The sequence below is a fragment of the Trichomonas vaginalis genome, chromosome IV (assembly GCF_026262505.1).
Source record: "Trichomonas vaginalis G3 chromosome IV, whole genome shotgun sequence".
NCBI classification, from domain to species: Eukaryota; Parabasalia; order Trichomonadida; family Trichomonadidae; genus Trichomonas; species Trichomonas vaginalis.
The window spans coordinates 26,250,693-26,269,818 of record NC_067206.1 but is presented as its reverse complement, the minus strand read 5'-3'; the positions used below and the strand labels follow the sequence as shown (position 1 = coordinate 26,269,818).

Genomic DNA, 19,126 nt, shown 5'->3' with positions numbered 1-19,126 from the left:
TGTTTTCAACTGGTTGTTTAGGTTTTTTAAGTCGGTCTAAAACTTCCTGAGGTATAGAAGAACTTGACAAACACGTGGTTTGTGTAACTGCTGGAAGCCGACAAATCCATCTTGAACCATTTGTCTCAATGCTGTATTGTTCATTTCATCTCAGTAAAAAACTTTACATTCCCCACGTTTGAGGCGGTTGAGGTTGGTTATTGTTTTACCCATTGTTGTGCATGGTTTATATCCTCTGTTAAAGAATCTTTCACCTTGGTCCATATAGTGTCCTGCTTGGTTATAGTAGTCATTTGCTTTGTTATAATAGTTTCCTGCTTGTCTTCCTACATTGTCCATCCATCCTTGAACTTTTCCTCTGTTTTCAGGATTTGGAATAAGATTTGCTGCATCTCGTGCTACATCCCAACCTTTCTGTACAGTTTGTATAATAGGTTGTGCTTTCTCTTTAAGTATACCTAATGTACTCAAAATCTTCCTTCCAACTCCAAATACACCTCTGGCTATTGTTCCCACTGCGGGCAAAAATCTGGATGCAACTCCTGCTAATGCGCCAAATAAACCCATTTCTTATAGGGTAAAAATGACGAATCCAAACAAGGACCCCTATGTTTCTAAAGCGACAAAGAAAGCACTCATGATAAAAATCTTTAGTTCAACACCAAATGCTTGGTTTATGGATATCTTGGAAAACATTCCGAGATATAGAGAAGATGGACCACCATACTGGCTAATATTTGTCGGTCAAAACACAAGATACTGTGAAGCCATACCATTATGGTCCAAAAATATTTTAGATGTGAAAACTGCTTTGACAATCTTCGTTGACAAATACCATCCAACAAAACTGACATCTGACTGTGAACGTTCTTTCAAATCAGACGATATTAAAAACTATCTGCGTTCAAAAAATGTAAACCAATATTTCATTGTCGACCAAAACCATTCTGCTCTTGGTGTCATTGACAGTTGTATAAAAATCTTAAGAGACTTAAACCAACCACAAGGTGGTGAAGCAAATGAAATGTCATATGACGACAAATATAGACACTTCTCCATGGCAAAGATGAGACAGGTTTTAAATATTTACAATAGCCGTAAACAAAAAGGTTTGGGAAACCACTCCCCTGAAGAAATGAAAAACAACCCTGACTTAGAGAAAGACTATATATTTAATAGTTTAGTCAAAAGAGACAAACAAGAAAGAATGCCAGGCTTCAAACTTAAGAAAGGTGACAAAGTAAAAATAGAAATACCTAAACGCGACCCATATGAAAATACTATTGACTATGACAACAATGGGAACTCGACAGGTACTCATATTCGTGTTCGTAAAAATAGAAGAAAGTATACAAGAGAATATTATGAAGTTTTAGGCAAACATGGCAAAATGTACACACTGCAAGCAGAAGATAAAACTACTATTGTCAGACCTCGTTTCAAACTTGTCAAAGTTCAAGGTGGTATACTTTCAAAGACAGTTCCTAACAAATATAAGACAACTGCTGACGAATATGCTAAAGAAGTTGAAAATGACGACTAAGCAATTCTATACCATGCACAAACTGTCATGTAAGGTGGCATGTATTTTTTACCTAGTCCTGTAGATGTTGTTGTAAAAGTATGTTGGTGGTTTCCTCCTGGTTCAGTTTGTCGAAAAGTCTTTTTTGCTGAATGGTTATAATCTGGAGATAAAACGTCATAGCCAGCTTCATACTCTGAGTTGTATAATGGGTGGTTCTCTAATGAGTGCTATGGTCGCCAGAAAAGTTTGTTGTACCAGAATGACTATGTGGTGGCAAGTTGTCGACAGATATCGTTTTACTTCCACCTGTTTTCTTTGGAGTGTGTGCACAATACAAAAAACTTTCGAATATTTGAGTCCAAGTTCCAAAACCAAGTACTACTTCTGGTCTGGTAGAGTTCATTGACGTATAAATAGAACCAACCGGGTAAATGGTTTGAAGTATTTCTGTCTTTAATGTTTGAAGCTCTTTTTTGTCTGCTTTCTTGTCATATAAATCTTGAGCAGTGAATTTAACTTTATTTTCATCCTCCATGACATAAACATCTTTACATCTAATGTTTCTCATCGTCGTTATGTCGTCATCCGATGTTAAACCTTGTGGAAAGTTAGGAGGTTTACAATATATTGCATCCCCACCAGTTTCTTCAACCGTTCCTTCAATATTTTCTATAGCAACAGTTGTAAAACTTGTATGTGTATGGTTCTTGTCAGCTTTGTCATCTAACTTTTCTTGTAAGTTTGCAATATTTGCAATGGTATGTGTATGTCCAACGTCACTTTTCCTGTTTAAGGTTTCTTGTAAGTTTGTAATATTTGCAATGGTATGTGTATGGTTCTTGTCGGCTTTAAGGTCTAAAACATCCTGAAACCCACCCTGTATTGGCTTTACCTTCTAAAATCTTCGATGTCCGTTCATGGTACCATTCAACCATTTCTTTAATTTTTTCATCTTTTTCATCCACATATTCCTTATCTGCCTTCTTCACTAACCCACTAGCCAGATATGCTAACTCATCGTCAACATATGTTTTATCTGCTTTCTTTTCAACATCCTCTTTCGTTGCATAAGCTTTGTTAGCTCTTTCTTCTTCTTTTGCTATTGCATCGTCTACATACTCTTTGTCAGCTTTGTTGTCAATATCTGCTTTCAAAAGAAGTTCAGATATAGGTTTCTCGTTTAAAGTTCCTTTTGTTGGATTTACACAGACAGTATGGTTCTTACTGTCTTGAAACAGAAACTCATCTGTCATTGGGTTTATCGTCAGTTTTAAGTTTCCTTCTTTCAATGACTCAGATATCTTAGAATAGTTTGAAAAGTTTGTTGTGTTCTTATTTAGAGCTTGCATAATGAGTTGTCGGTTGTGTTGTATTTCTCTCATAGACGCTGTTTCTTTCGACATTTTTATTCTAGATAAAATATGCTTTCAATAGAAAAAGAAAATTCAAGAGTTGCTACAACTAAACCATTAGATGAACTTTTTACGAATGTCGGTCAAAAGTTTGAGACAGAGACCGTAAAGCATGAAGGCTATCGTTTTGACTACCCATTAAGATGGCTAAGAGACCCATCTGTCACAAAAGCTATTGGCTTTCGTAGAATGAAGTTTGTGTCTGTAGAAGATAAAAGTTTTCCATTTATTGTAAGGTTTCATATAGATTATATATCTGAAGGGAAACGAAAAATGTGGGAAGAAATTGAGCTAATACAAGTTGACCTTTCATCTTCTCTACAGACTGCGTTAAAAAATATAGAAGATAAAATAAATTCATGTTATGCAAAATATGCTGATGAATATGCAAATACCGAGAGCACACTTTATGTGAGAATTGTATATGACAAAACAAAATTCACAAGTGTCATTTCAAATCTACGAAGACAATCCAAAGAAAGACGAACAAATATATACAGAATCACTGCAATGTCATGGTATTATTTGCAAAGAATGTTAAATCAGAAAGTCGAACTTCCTTTAGCAAATATTTACAGTCGATATGCAAGAGATGAACCATATTTATTTAAAGATGTTTTCGACCCAGCTGCTATTATTGTTCATGCTTCATTTTCTGGCGCCCAAAACTCTTTCTTATGCTTGGCAAATGACTTTTACGAAAAACCTACAAAGTTATATGAACCACCGAGTGGAAGTATTTCAGACTTTCAAGTATGGTTTACTACAGATGGAAGAAAAAGAATAATTCCATTATACCATGCGTTTTACTTAGAACTTAGTTTCATATACAACTACTATCGAACGGTAAAAATATAATTTTTTAATACGGTTGAGGTGTTGGATTTGGTTGCCAACTAGACTGTGGTGCAGGTTCAGGCTGTTGTATAACAGGAGCTTGTTCTTCTGGTTCAGGGTCTTTAGGTATAATACCAACAAACTGACCTACTCTTTTACCAATATTTTTGACTCCGTTCCAAATTCCTCTTCCTACGGTTTTTATTCCATTCCATATACCTCTTCCAACATTTCGAAAGAAGTTTCCAATACTACTGAAGAAACCCATTTTACTATATGTAAAAATCTAATGTCCGCCTAGTCTCTTACGTTTCCTGTTGAGTTCCATAGCATTCTTTAACTGGAGCTCATACATTCTGTTTCTCCTCTGGTAGAAAACATATTCTGGGTCAACTCCTGTGTTCGCGTCATCTGCATAAAGTTGTTTATATCCCACTTCAGGGTTTGTATAAAACTCTTTCCATCTCATATTTGCATACCATGGTGGTAAGCCTAACGCAGCGTCATTTGACATGGCAGTTTGCATTTGTACATCTGTTGGCACTTGACCATAGTTTGCCATTGCAGTTTGTATTCTAACTTCATTTGGAATATTCTCTGGGTTTGGTTGTCCAGGTTGCTGTGCATTCGCTAAGTTCTGTGCGTCCATTTAATATTAGATAAAAATATCTCTTACGAGTACATATACTGAACATTTGCAGGCATTGGTTCATCTTCATATTCTCTGTACTTTTCTGCCACGTCAAATAAATAAATGACACAATGGAAAAAACCTAAACAAGTAGTCCTATTTCAAACCACATTTACTTACTAATAAAATTTCTTTGTTATGACACTTTCTCCAGTTTATAGGACCTCTCTCATATTCTATCTTGTCATATCTAAACTCATAGTCATGTATGTCCTCTAACCATCTCATGACACTTTCCAAACCACTTTTATCGGATGTAAAGTAAAAGCATGGATGGTTATGTAAAACGTCTAAAGTTTCTAAAGAGTCTCTCAAAGTCCAGTCTACTTGGTATTGAAAATCCCATGTGTTATAGAACGGCGGGTCCACTATAAAGAAAACATTTTCCTTGTCTTTATATTTTTCATACAACTCTGTCCAATGACATCTCACAAACTCTATACCCTCAATATATTTTTCTATGTTCTCTTTGAAAACATTTGTATAGTTAAGATATAAAACTTTTGACATAAGTGTTTCAATGTCATGAACTCTTATAGCACCACTATATAATAGTCTAGCAGATATACTATCCCAGTCTATATATTCTGCTTTTTTCAAAAACCTCTCTCACAATATTTTTCTTATCTAATGGTATACGTTCCATCTTACCTATAGGTATCTTTTCTTTTAACTCTTTCAATATTTTGTTTGTGTCTGGTATATGTTTGAGACGGTTCATATAGTTGTCGAAGTCATTGCATATAATCTTTGAGTCAGGAAATATTGTATGGCACAAATGAGATATATAGAAACTTCCACCGAACAAATCTACAAATGTTAGACCATTCGGTAGTTTCTTAAGTTCTCTCAATAGAATATCTTTACATCTACTCTTATTTCCAAAGAAGGGTAACGGTGGTTTTGTAAAATTCATTTTATATATATAATAAAAATGTTTTTTCCTGAAAAGTGACAGAAAAGTGACAAAACATGTACGAAGAAGTCTTGAAAATTCAAGAGGGTAGAAAAGAGGTTAGAAAAGAGGTTATATCTAACCTTCTACCCTAAACATTATTTTTGTCTGATTTTACGAAGAAGTCTTGACAAAACATGAAAACATATATAATTTGTGAAAAGCTCCTGGAAGACCCGTATATAAGAACTTCATTTATACTAAACATCTTCGGGGCTAGAGGGCACGAAGTGCCTGGAAGCCCCACTACCTTTTTTTTTTTTTTTTTTTTTTTTTTTTTTAACTCCGAGTGTTTTGTATTGCTAAGTAGATTTCATTTTATTGAAAATGGAGTAATATCTTTTGATTATAAAGATGATGTTAAACTATTACACTCAGGTTGTTTCTTCAGTAATTGCAAAAAAGATGAGTATGGTGGTTATTATATGGATAGAGGTAATGGAGGCTGTATTTTTATGTCAGGAAGTAGTTCCCTAATTCAACATAGATGTTGTTCCCTAAATTCATCTGCATCTAATCGAGGTCAGCATTCGTTTTCAGAGATAAGCAATGGGAATTGTAGTTTTGTACTTGAGAGTAGTATTTCTTCTTGAAGCAAAATGGATGGATACGGTTGTGATACTATTTCTTGTAACTTGGGAATTAATAACATCAGTTATAAAAATTTTAGCTATAATGTTGGGCTCTATGATATTGCTGCATATTCAATAAACCCGAATGAATCACCTGGAAAAGCAAATTTTTGTTCTATCTGTCATAATGATTGCGGTGAAAGGATTATTGGTCATTTTGGCTTTGACTTTACACCTCATTTTATTAGTAATTGTAATATTATAAATAATTCTCAGCATCATAAGCCGGCTGGAGGTATCATAGTTTGTGTTGGTGAGACAATTATTTCAAACTGTTCTATGTTTGAAAATAATGCCAGTGGCTATTTAATAAGGAATAGTGCTAAACATTTAATAATGGAGAATTGTCATTTTGATAATTTAACAATCAATAGTTTTGGCAGTTCACCAGAAATGATAAATATCGATTCTGTATATTCATACATCAATTTCACTCTTACTGCATTTCATAGTTGTTTAATTCCTATTAATCAAATATCAAAAGAAAAAACTTTACTTAATCAAATTAATATATGCTTTAAATATATTCATAGTATTGTTGACTCGAAATAAATTGATCCTTTCTGAGGAAAATTATATTTAATAAAATTGAAATGAAAATTAATTGAAGACGAGTTTGTCGATGAATGAGGACAAAACAGGAGGTCTTGCAACAACAGAAAGAGCTGGATAGAAATCAGGAGAAATAGATCTAACTATTGTCATTGATTCTTCGTCGTTGTGGACAAGTGTTGGACCCATAATTTATATCCTTTCTATAGAAATAAATAAACTCAACTTACTTGCTCCAATTTGTTTTTAGGACAAATGAATTGTCTTTCAAAGCAGAGCAAAAATCCAATTAATTTTATAATCTCATCAATTATCGTACTATTTCCTGAAATAATCTTTTGTAAAAAATTCACTTCTTATATGAATTTTTTTTTGATATTCCAATATTCAAACTGTCAATCAATCACATAACATTCTTTTATAAAGTAAATGCTTCATCATCATGTAATTTTAGGTTTTAAATCACTTCCTTATTCCTTTAGAATTGGCTCAATATATAGTATTTCATTCATGTTAAACCCTATACTATTAAGAACGTTTCTTCTAAGGAAATAGCATAATACAATTGATTTCCATGCATTCAAAGATTGTCTGTATTTGAATTTAGTTTTCTTCTTATCTTCGAAGACATTCATGAGTTGTTCTTTTCTTCGAAAATGCAGATCATTTTCAGTAGTTCATGTTAGATTAGAAGTTGTTTAGTAAATATTAATAGTTATGTAAACGCATCCTTTCTATATTCAAACCTAACTATTAAATCTAGATAATAGTTAAAACTTATAATATTATATAAGTTAGGAAATAATAATAACATTTAATAGAATTGATATTCGATAAAATGAGCATGATGGGTAATTCATAGAAGGACAATTGCATTTAACATTTACTTCACACACTTTGGAAAATACCAGGTTTGTAACATTCGCGAAATTCATATATGGGTATAATGGATGAACATAAATAATTGGTGGAGACATTTCCAAAAACCAACTGCCATATACATTGTTCATTCCGCAATAGATAACATTTTTTATTTTTGACAAACTAAAAACATAATCGTGTTCAGATAATATTTTATTAGGAAGTCTGATCGATGTCATATTAGTTCTGTAGAATACACCTTGATCAAATACGAGCGAGGTGTTAGATCTTTCTTCAAATATTACATTTTCTAAAGTGTAAATATATCCGAAACAATCATAGCCTAGAAATATTATCGTATTAGGAATATAAATGAATTTTAATCGATTACGAAATCTAAATGCATAATCACCAATATGGGTGATAGGAATGTTATTTAATTGATTTTGGATAGTTAAATTTTCACAAAGTTGATTCGGATCAGCATTGCAATCAGTTTCCCGATTGCCAGTACCAAGCATATAGTAATTACCTTTGAGTGTGAATACTAAGCTATCACACAAATTTTAAAGTTTTAAATTAATTCAAATTAATATCACAAAAAAAATTAAAAAGTGACATTTAATAAAACTGATCAAATTTATAGGCTTCATTCACAAAATTGAACATTATATTTGCTAGTAGATATATAAAAATAATCTATGTTATATAAAAAAATAATGATTTAATAAAATTGAAATGAAAATTAATTGAAGACGAGTTTGTCGATGAATGAGGACAAAACAGGAGGTCTTGCAACAACAGAAAGAGCTGGATAGAAATCAGGAGAAATAGATCTAACTATTGTCATTGATTCTTCGTCGTTGTGGACAAGTGTTGGACCCATAATTGAAATGATATCTCTCGACTTCTTAGAGATTTTTCTTTCTTGGTTGATGAGTTGGCCGAGTAATCCTGCGTATTTGAGGGAAATTACTTCATCAGAGCAAACAGAAGAAACCAACAAGAACTCTCCGACATTCTCCATAGAAGCGATGATTTCGATATCTTCAACGAATCTGGAGAACAAGTTGACAGTGTTCAATCTGAACTTATCATCCTGAATAACCATATTTGATGTCAATCTCAGTAAGAACTGGCAAACGCACTTCATGTCTTCTTTATCTTGAAGTGCTGCAGTGATGAATGAAACCAAATCATTGATTGATTGGCATCCGTTCATCCATCCTGTCTTTCTTGCTTTGTACAAACGAGATTTAACACCTGAGATATTCCACAAACTGTCGAGAATGATGATAATCGCGTCAACAGTTGAAATATTCCTTTCGTCATTGCTTGAAATGTATCCGTTGATGTTAATCAGGAAATCTAAACATGCAGGATATAATGGTCCTGTTAATTTGTCTGCTAAAGCCAATGGCTCTAAAACAACAGACAAAATAACATCGCTGCCGCCAGACTCGTTTAGAAGATCTGTGAATTCTTTTGACACTTCACCTTTCTTGTCATATTTTTCTAATAATTCTGACAAAACTGGCAAATTTTCGGCAAATGACAAAATAATTCTTGGATCACCGTTGTCGAACATGAAAGAGATCATGAACATGATGAAATACGCGATTGTCTTTGGCGGAGCAACACTCGGAAGAGCGTTAACGAGAGCAGGAAGGAATCGAAGAACTGTTCCGACATTGTCTTTCGTTGCGTATTCTGCGACGACACTCAATAACATTGCAATGTCGTGAGCACCAAATCTCGGTGAAATTGCGTGGACGAAATTCAAGTTCATCTCTTGACCATCAGCACGTGAAGGAATGATGATTCTGCGGAATTCTTTAGCGCTTTCTGGATCGAATTCTTCGATGATGTCGTTGGCAAACTGGCATTGAGCAGGAGACAAATCCAAAGCGTTGTTGTTCCTGAAAATCAGCAATTGTCTTGATGGACTGAAAGAGTGCAACAAAGACAATAAAAGTGGAGGGAACAATGACATTCTGAACTCTTTCAACTCGAAAATATGCAATGCATACAATAATAATTGCGGTGCATAGTTTCCGAAGAGTTTCTTTGTGAGTTCTTTATCATTGTTTCTTGCTAAAATGTATGAAAGAATTGCTGTTCCTCTTGCGAAAGAGTTGATTTCTTCATGGATTCTCTGCCATGTTTGTGGGTTATTCAAATGATCCAAGAAAGTAAATTTTTGTTTGATGAAATCACTGACTTCTTCTGGATGGCTCTGGAAAGCGGAATGGAACATGTAAACAGTGGCATTTAAGTGGCTTTGTGATGTTCCAGCTGATTTCATCAAAATGTTCAATATGTCTTCGATGTTTTCGATTTGATTTGCGAAGAGTTGGTCGCAATGATTCAAAATTGGAACGAATTGGTTGAAATCACTGAAATCATTTGATGCCAAATAAGAATAAATGGAAGTGAAGTGTTCCAATTTCGGTTCATTGAAGAATTCAAGAGCTTTCATTGTAACAACAGGTTGTTGAGATCTTCTTGGAATATTTGAAGAAATATTGGATAAAAGAGTGATGAATTCTTCCATTTCTTCATCTCCCAAGTATTTATCAATCAATTTCCAAACCATTTCTTCACAATGTGGATTGTAAGAGAACAAAGGATTTTCGAATGTTGATGTGTATTCTTCATCACCTTTTGCCAATTTTTCTAAAGCGCTTTTTGCCAAATTCAAACCAACAATGTGAGAAACAGAAGAACTAGAACTAAACAAAGAAGTTGCAAGTACTAATTCATCAGTTAATTGTTTCCTGTCTGTAATAGCTTGTTCTGATTTGGCATTCAACATAATCGCTTTGCCAATTTCATTCAACAATGTGTTCTTGAATGAAATACTTGTATGGATAATCAATGTTCTTGATTCGTCATTCATCGTGAACATTTGATTGATGCAGTCTGCGATGACGTCTAAGAGTTCTGAGTATTCAATTGACTTATCAGCGATTGTCAATAGATAACTCAAAACAAGGGAAACATCATTGGAATTGACTTTGATCTGTGACAAAACAGCAGCAAAGAAATCAAGGTGTGCGAATATTCTGTTTGCATTTACAACGAAAATTTCTTTCGGATTGATTCTCGTCATCATTTTCTTGAGTAATTCGCTTTCTCCACCGATTTCTTCACATAGTTTTGGAAGAATTGTCTTGTCAACTCTGATAATTGTTGAACAGATTTGAAGGGAAATGATTTCGAATGGAATTTCTCTTTCAAATCTCGCTCTCTTCGAAATCACGTAGTTTTTGAGTGTTGTGTAGAAACTTTCTCTTTCTTCTACGTTGAAATTAATGAAATGTCTGTTGGAACAGAAGAGCATTTGTATCTGCAGACATAATAACCTCTGTTCATCGATGTTCTTTCCATAGAAATTGTTGAATTCATGGAAGAATTTGTCCCAAACTAAAGGAGTTAAATTGGAAAATGGTTTCTCAAGGCGTTTGAAATCAATGTGCTTCAACATCATATCCAAAACATCCATGAAGAATATAGGTAAGTTCTCAGCTTCAGGAGTAATCATCGTGAAAAGGGCTGTTGCCAAATTAACACAAAAATCAACATCCAAAGTAGATTTTGATGCCAAAATTCTCCAGAAATTGATCGTTTTGTTTGTAATGACAACAAACCAGTCAGGACGTGTAGTAACAGCTGATTTTAATGTGTTGAATAATGACCTTCCTCTGTTATTAGAAAGCCATGTTGCAACACAATAAAAAGTGACTTCTGGAGCAATTGTCGAATAAATGTTTCTGACAAGTCTTATAACTAATGGTTCCGTGGAGAATAAGAATGGGAACAATGCGATATCGAGTTTAGAAACTAATGTTTCCCATTCTACGTATGTTTCGCCTGGTTTGTTGTGGAAAATGTTCGTAATTGCGACCAAAAAGTCCAAAAGCATCTTTCCTTGTGTCAAAAACATATTTGTTGGAAGGTTTGGACTGAGTTGTCTGAAAATAGCACTCGGCATGTTGAAAGCAACGTTAACTGGGAAGTCTGCAGCTGGTGCTTTCGACATCATCTCAACAAAAACACGGAAACAGGCTGTTTGAACTGTTGGATCCAAATGGGCGATCAAATTCTGTACGGATTGGGAGATTCCTGGTCTGGAACGTGGAATTAAAGTCCACATTGGAACAATTAAAGGTAAAGAGGACTTTATGATGCCTGGAGGAGTTGCGATGTTCAAGTATAGCTCGAGTTTGCTTTCTATTGGTGCCAAAAGTGATTTGGTCAAAGCATCGTCGTTTGTCTTAATATTCGACATAATTTCGAGCATATATTGAGTTCTTGGGCCTAATTCGTTGGATTGTGTAACGAGTTTCTGTAGTCCGTTGATGTAGTTGCAAACAATGTTTGGTTCGACCTCTGAAAAAGAAACAAAGAAATCTCTGATGAAATCTTCCTTGCTTTCAAACTTTTGTTTGAGAACATATGGTTTGTTCTTCTCATAGATGATTTCTGTGATGAAACGCATGAGTTGTTCGCCATTTATAAAATTGCCGCAGAATAATTTAACAATTAATGCAAGAGACTTGAATGTTTCTGGAGAAGCTTGTTTCTTGACGTGTTCTGCGATCAAAGCGGAGAGTTTCTTCCAGTATGAATCGAATAAACTGATATTCAACAGAGAAACTGAACGAGCAGCGATGTCAAGATACATCGGTTCGTATTTGTTGCTTTTTACGAGCTTAAATGTGGTCTCAATCAAGCGTTTGAACATTTCTCTGGTTGGTTGATCTTGTGGAAGCGTAGGATCCCATTTGCAGGCCATCATTGAGCCAATGGTGAAGGAGATCATCTGTAAACTGATGTCTTCGTCGCTGATTTTGAGTGTAAAGTTGGCCCATTCGATTAATTCATTCATAATTGTAGCTCTGTTTGCAACAACTGTAAAATCATAGCGTAAATGTTCGACATTTGTGAGGAGTAAGAGAATAACACGCTTAGATGCATCTTTCTTTGAAGATTGGTTGTAAATTTGTTTAATTCTTTCTCCAATGCCGTTACTCCATTCTGATTGGTATGAAATAAGAGAAAGTATTTTTCCTTCGTTTCTGACGTTGACATTCTTTGGATCATGGATTAAGAAATCGAATAAAATGCGTTGTACTCTAACTTTAAGTTTTGTGTAATTATGGAAATCGATTTTCTTCAATACTTTCAAAATCCAACCAAGAGCTTCTTCGATATATGTGAAAAATATGTCTGGAAACTGAACTTCAGTAGTAATTAACGTTCTTTCATGTAATTCATTCTTTTCGGTGAGTACCATTGTTGCAACAACAGCGGCTTCGTATAAACACTCAATTGTGTTTTCAAAAATAGTATCAATTGTATTTTCGTTTGTAATAGTTTCAATTAAGCGCTGAATACATTCCAAATAAAGTCTGATATCATCAGCATTCATTGTTATATATTTATCAAGAATGTTGTTGACATGCTGGTCTAAACCACGAAGTCTGAAGTTAAGGCGAACCATATTTCCCTTTAATTTGGAAGAAGACATGTTGGCATCCTTATTCATGATAAGAAAACCAACGGCGGCCCACTGCTCACAGAGATCTTTCGCAGATTCGATCGCCCTCATAATTTTTGAGATAAAAATTTTATGACGTTTCGCTTCGGTTTATGATTAAAAGCATGAAATATTATTATAAAGTATCACTTTTATCAGAAAATTTTAATTATTTTGATTACTTTTGAATCTGAGTCCAATCAAAAAAACAAGTCTTCAATTTTATGTCCCCAGACCATAGTTACATTGACTGATTGTATGAAATATGCTGATTGTTATATATGAAATCGCATGATGAGATACTCATATTTCTAATTCCTAACAAGTATTCAAAATGAAATTCAATAACAGCATTGAATGACAAGTATGTAAAATTTGGATTGTTCAGATGATGATTTTCTTAAAAAGGATATATCCAAGATAATGTTGAATATTACGAGCTCATTAAATCTATATAGATAGAAATATGTCTGCACTTTCATATAAAATAGGATGTGTTTCAAGTAAATTCCAAAGCATTCATGTAAAAAATCAAAGTAGTATGATATGACGGGTTGTGTGACTTTTTTTGTAAACGTAAGAATTCATGCAATATCGAGCGATTTTGTATCATTTTTTTTAACATATGAAGTAAAAAATGTATGATTCTTACGGTTTTTATTCTTACGTTTTTGAATAAATCAAGATTTAAAAAATTGTAAGACATTTACACTCAGCCCATACATAATGAAATAAACACATTAATTTTAAAATAATTTATTTTATCTTTTATAAAAGAAGCTATATATAGATGATGTCAGATATTCCGCGATTAATTAATTATTTTTGAAGAACTGAAGGTGTCACTACGTCACCATGTGTCACTCGGTTAATTAACTTCTCTGAAAAAATGAGACAACATGACATTTTGACAACAGGTATGAAAGGAGGTATAAATATAATGGAGTCATAATCAAAGACCTCATAAACGAGTAAAAGAAATTAGAAATAATTATTTTCATGAATAAAAAATAAACTTTAAAAATTAATGTCTTACATTTTTGAATAATTTATTTTTTTTAATTCGTAAGAAATGAGTGTCAAAACTAACGATGTTAAAAAATTGGGATTCACAAACGAGGAAATAAAGGATATATTAGAGGAGTTGTGTTATGAAGTTGATAAATATTATTTAAGAAATTGTAAAAAATTCGCGGAGTTATTAAATGATTTAGATTATGATGGAAAAATGAATAAAGATGATGTTATAAATTTCTTATATCCCACATCTGAAGAAGAAAAACCTAAAGAACCTGATGTTTTCCCTGAATATTATGAAGAACGGATTAAAGATGATGAATATGATGAAATTGAAAGACTGGAAAAAATAAGAGATGAAATAGATGAAAAAATTAAGGAATTAAGAGAAGTTGAAAAATATAATGAAAATGAAGTAGAGGGTTTAATGAATATCCCAGCTTCAGAATCAGAAGTTCAGAAATCTCATGAAGAAAGATATAAAACTTATGTCTCAGAATCAACACAAAATTTATTAGATGGTGAAATAGACGAAACACTTTCAGAAGAAGGTACTAAATTTATACGTAAACATAAGTTACAATTTATTGATAATGAAAAATACCCCTGTATCCTGCTTTCACCACCTTTAGATTCCGAAAAATTCAAAAAAGCTCTTAAAAACGTGACATATGCAACTAATACGATTAAGAAAGAAGATCATGATATTTACACAAATTATTATTTAAATAAATGCACAGGTGTTGATAAAGTTTTTGATTTATTAGATAAAATATCAAAAGAAACCATTGGAACCTATAAAATTTTGTGTGATTGTGGTTTCATTATTGAAGATACCAAAATGTTTCATATGAAAGAACAGCACCGAAGGAAGACGAAGTGGAAAGGTCTATACCATTCGTTATTAAGAATATAAAAGATATGAAAACTTATAAGCATTATATTTATTCATTTATTTCAGAAAAAATGGAAGCAACCCATAAAACATCTTCTCATCATTTTATAGCTATTCATACATTCCTTTTCAAAGTTGTGAAATTAAATAAGACAGGAATTAGATTTAATGTATCAGGGTACGCATTCTTGAGTAAATTAAAATGTATTCGTCACGTCGCAGATGATAAAAATTTATGTGTTCTTAATTCATTTTATGGGCTTTAAAAAATAAACTTTATTTTTATTTATTTTTTAATTTTTTATTCTTACATAAATGAACAAAAACGGAACAGCTAAAATGAATGATAATCAAATTAGAGCAGAAGGTAGAAGGTTATTTAAACGCTTCTATAACATTCCTGATGGTGCTAATCCTAAAACTCGTAGAAGCTATTTAAATGAAGCAATAGATGCATATGAAGGGTTTGACATTTCATCAGAAAGTGAGAGATTAGCGAGAATGTTAAATGTTAATATTGATTTCTATTATTGTGATCCTCAACCAGAAGACGTGGACATAAATAAGGTAGACTTTCCATTAGTGGAATCAATAATGATAGATCCAGAATTGAAACAGTAAATATTTTATTAACACAGATCCATGTGGAAAACTTCACGCTGACAGAATAACAGATGTTGAAGCACTCACGGCTATAAAGTTTGTCCATATTGTAAAGAAGAAGTTTATTCTATCCGTGATGATCCAGAAAGGAAAAACCAAAGAAGATTTTTAAAGCATTGTGAGAAATGTAAAGAAAATAATGGAAGATTAATTCAAGACGTTCAGTTGCAAAATACCCAGCAACCATATGCACCACATATTACGAAACAGAAGATATATCAGTGGTTATTAGCTCACAATTTGCAGAAATATTATAAACCAACAAGATATTATATTACTTTTGACTTTGAAACATTAGAGACTAAAGAAGAATTACAACTTTCTGAGTGTGCAACTTTGAATGCTTACTTAAAACCATTCATGGTATCATCAACGGTTAAATTAAACGATAAAACATATACGAGGAATTTTTGCTTAACTTCGAGTGATTCTTTTATTTCTGATTGGATTGAGTTTTTATTTTCAACCTGTTCATTAGTTGTTGAATCAAATATGAGTCAATACAATGAATTATTGAAGTCGCAAACGGCTGGGACTTTGTCCATACATTAAATGAAAAACAGAAGGAAGCATTTAAAGAACTTCTAGATGAGGAATTTAATAAAGTGAATATCATAGGTTTTAATTCGGGAAAGTTTGATTTAAATTTAATTCTTCGTGATTTAAACACTGCAAAATTGAAAATAAAATCAATGCTGGGTTCATCTTCACAATTTAAGCAAATCATTGTAAAGAAAACAAACGTTCCATATGAATTGAGATTTATTGACATCAGAAATTATATAGCGGGTGGAACATTAGACCAATTCACTCAAGATTTCGGAAACAATAAATCACGTGTTAAATCCTTTTTCCCTTATCAATTCATCACATGGGAGAATTACGAAGAAGAATTATATAAAGAGGAACCATTCACTCAAGATTCATTTTATTCAGCATTAACTCAAGAAACTATATCAGATAGTGATTATCAAATATATCTCAATGATGCTAAAAATTTTAAGAATAGATTAGAATATTTTATTCATTATTGCAATAAAGATGTTGAAATTATGATTGACCCAATCGATAAAATTATTGAAGAAACATTTGTTTATAAAATTGATATGCTTCATAATCTTTCTTTATCATCGAATGCTTCAATGATTCGTTACGCTTTAGCATATAAAGACTTTAATCCTAATGAAAAATATCCTGAGGAAGAGATAGAATCAAGTTTTGAATTAACGAAAAAGTATTGGAAATATAAAATTGAATCATATAAGAAACAAGATGAAAAAGCAGAAAGGGATACTAAAAATAATGTTTCAATGGATGATTTTCAATACTATCACGATTTAATCCTTTCATCTAAATGCAAAATGTGTGGTAAAGCGTTTACATATGCAAATAAACCAACATTGGATAGAATCGATAATGAAAAACCACATACCAAAGAAAATTGTCAGTTAATGTGTTGTTATTGCAATGTCGTGAAATCAAATAAAGATGAAGATGTTCAACGTTTAAGAATCAATTTAAGAAATTACGCATTAAAAAATAATTTACCAATGACTTTAGATTCAGTTGAAGCTTATCACATTCTCCGTAATGGAATTACTGGTGGTTTATCAAATGTTCAACATAGAGTAAATCTTAAAGGAATCACGCACATTAATAAACTTGCATATAATCCAGAAACTAAAACTGTATCAAATGAGGACACCACCAACATTATGACTCATTTCGTTGGTGTTGATTTTAATTCATTATATCCTTCATCATTTTCATCTAATCCTCATGATTTCATTCAATATACTGACCATAAAATGTATATGCCGGGAAGATTGAATGGTGTTATCATTTGTGATACAGCAACAAAGAAAGCAAAAGCACTGGGAATAATTAAGAAGAAAAATACTTTATTCGTGGCTGAAGTAAAGGGTCACATTGATGAAAAATACATTAATGATTACATAAACTTTTTACCGATAATAAGAAACTTAGATATTATCACAGATGAAAAAACAATTGGCAGTTTTATGTATAATTACATGAAATCAAACAATCTACCGGTTGACCAGAAACAGAGGAAATTAACTCAGTTAGCATCAACACACAACCAATATCAACCATTTTCTTCTTATTATCTTTGGTATCTAATAGACAGATTTCATTTTATCATTGATGACATTCAATCAATTTTAACATTTACTAAAAACACTTGTTTTAATGAATTTGCGAACAAATTTATGAACGAAAGACAAAAGGCTGAATTAGAAGGAAATAAAGGAAAAAGTTTATTTTGCAAGATTTCACTTAATGGATCATATGGTTACGATGCAATGAATACACAAAATTACGCAAAGACTAAAATAATGAATGCACAGAAGGCACGCGTTGCATGTATGTCAAATAAGTTTAAAAACATAAGAGAAATAGGTGAGGATACATATCAAGTGATGCTTAAAGATAGATTTTATAGATGTGATACATGTTTACAAGAGGCATTCTTCACTTTAGATAACGCAAAATACTGGTATTTGGTTTTCATTTATGATTTTATGTATAAATGCATGAATGTTAATCGTTTTCATTTCATTGAAGGTGATACTGATTCATCTTATTGGGCAATCGCTGGCGACCCAAATCTTCCTAACACTCAAGCATTTCAAGCAATTGTAACCGATAAACAATTTTATGATAAAAACATTTTCAAATTCGCACCATTTGATTTCTTCTGTTTTGATGAGAAATTTAAACCTAAATTAAAGAATATAAGTGATGAAAAAGCACATGAGAAGAAGTTATTGGGTTTAGCAATTGAGAAACAAGGTGATAACATGGTTGCTTTATGTCCTAAGTGTTATACATCATTCAACGGTTCAATTGATGGAAGTGATTTTAAAAAGATTGCACAAAAAATGAAAGGTGTTAGTTTACGACAAAATAAACAATTAACACCTAAAAATTATTTGGATATAATAAATGATAAAGCGATATTTGATGGTCAGAATATTAATTTACAACTTAAAAACGGGTCAATGACTCGCTTAACAATCGGTAAGACTGCATTAACAGGAGCACACACTAAGGCTGTATGTTGTGAAAATGGATGTTGTATGCCATTTATTTAATACAATTTAAAATTTTATTTTTAATGAAATGCCACAGAAGAGAAAAAAGGAACTGTTAATGATGCGATTCAATATGTAAATAACGGTTTTGATACTATGATTCAAAGAGGCGGGCACCCTTAAAACACTTATTTTATTTTTATATAAATGAATAGCGTAGATTTAAAAAATTTAATTTATGATTTAGTACTTAATCAAAATTTTCTTAGTTATTATGAATTAAAATCATATCTCCAAAAATATGATAACAATATAACGGGTGATGATATGGAATATTATTATCCATATTATAAAAATGAAATTTTGAAATATCATGATAAAATAATTTCTAAAATTAAAGACAAAATTAAAAATAATGAATATACAAAGGGAAAAACTAAATCACAACAACTTAAACAGTTGAAAGATTTCAAAAATAAAGTATTAAC

General features: G+C 32.2%; 6 protein-coding genes across 6 annotated transcripts, besides 3 other annotated features; 2 read left to right on the top strand and 4 right to left on the bottom strand.

Annotated features, from left to right (window-relative positions):
- Positions 1-5,701: part of a mobile genetic element that runs on past the window's edge.
- On the top strand, positions 584-1,543 carry TVAGG3_0171500 (uncharacterized protein; the record flags this gene model as incomplete). Its single annotated transcript, XM_051225338.1, has 1 exon — positions 584-1,543. The coding sequence occupies one exon, from the start codon at positions 584-586 to the stop codon at positions 1,541-1,543; it is 960 nt and encodes a 319-aa protein (XP_051110324.1).
- On the bottom strand, positions 3,800-4,042 carry TVAGG3_0171490 (serine threonine-protein phosphatase family; the record flags this gene model as incomplete). Its single annotated transcript, XM_001300278.1, has 1 exon — positions 3,800-4,042. The coding sequence occupies one exon, from the start codon at positions 4,040-4,042 to the stop codon at positions 3,800-3,802; it is 243 nt and encodes an 80-aa protein (XP_001300279.1).
- Positions 4,061-4,423, bottom strand: TVAGG3_0171480 (uncharacterized protein; the record flags this gene model as incomplete). The annotated part of the gene is made up of 1 exon (XM_001300277.1): positions 4,061-4,423. The coding sequence occupies one exon, from the start codon at positions 4,421-4,423 to the stop codon at positions 4,061-4,063; it is 363 nt and encodes a 120-aa protein (XP_001300278.1).
- Positions 5,603-5,701: a terminal%2Cinverted (terminal inverted repeat of Maverick-3 transposon ID:TVAGG3_0171470).
- A 951-nt stretch (positions 5,702-6,652) lies between these two features.
- On the bottom strand, positions 6,653-6,793 carry TVAGG3_0171460 (uncharacterized protein; the record flags this gene model as incomplete). Its single annotated transcript, XM_001300276.1, has 1 exon — positions 6,653-6,793. One exon carries the CDS (start codon positions 6,791-6,793, stop codon positions 6,653-6,655), a length of 141 nt encoding a protein of 46 aa, XP_001300277.1.
- Positions 6,794-8,169: 1,376 nt separating this feature from the next.
- On the bottom strand, positions 8,170-13,075 carry TVAGG3_0171450 (uncharacterized protein; the record flags this gene model as incomplete). Its single annotated transcript, XM_001300275.2, has 1 exon — positions 8,211-13,016. One exon carries the CDS (start codon positions 13,014-13,016, stop codon positions 8,211-8,213), a length of 4,806 nt encoding a protein of 1,601 aa, XP_001300276.1.
- Positions 13,076-13,930: 855 nt separating this feature from the next.
- Positions 13,931-14,506: a mobile genetic element.
- Positions 14,507-17,132: 2,626 nt separating this feature from the next.
- Positions 17,133-17,691, top strand: TVAGG3_0171430 (uncharacterized protein; the record flags this gene model as incomplete). The annotated part of the gene is made up of 1 exon (XM_051225337.1): positions 17,133-17,691. A coding segment is annotated over one exon (559 nt), but the record flags the coding sequence as incomplete, so codon positions are not given.
- Between the last annotated feature and the right edge of the window lie 1,435 nt (positions 17,692-19,126).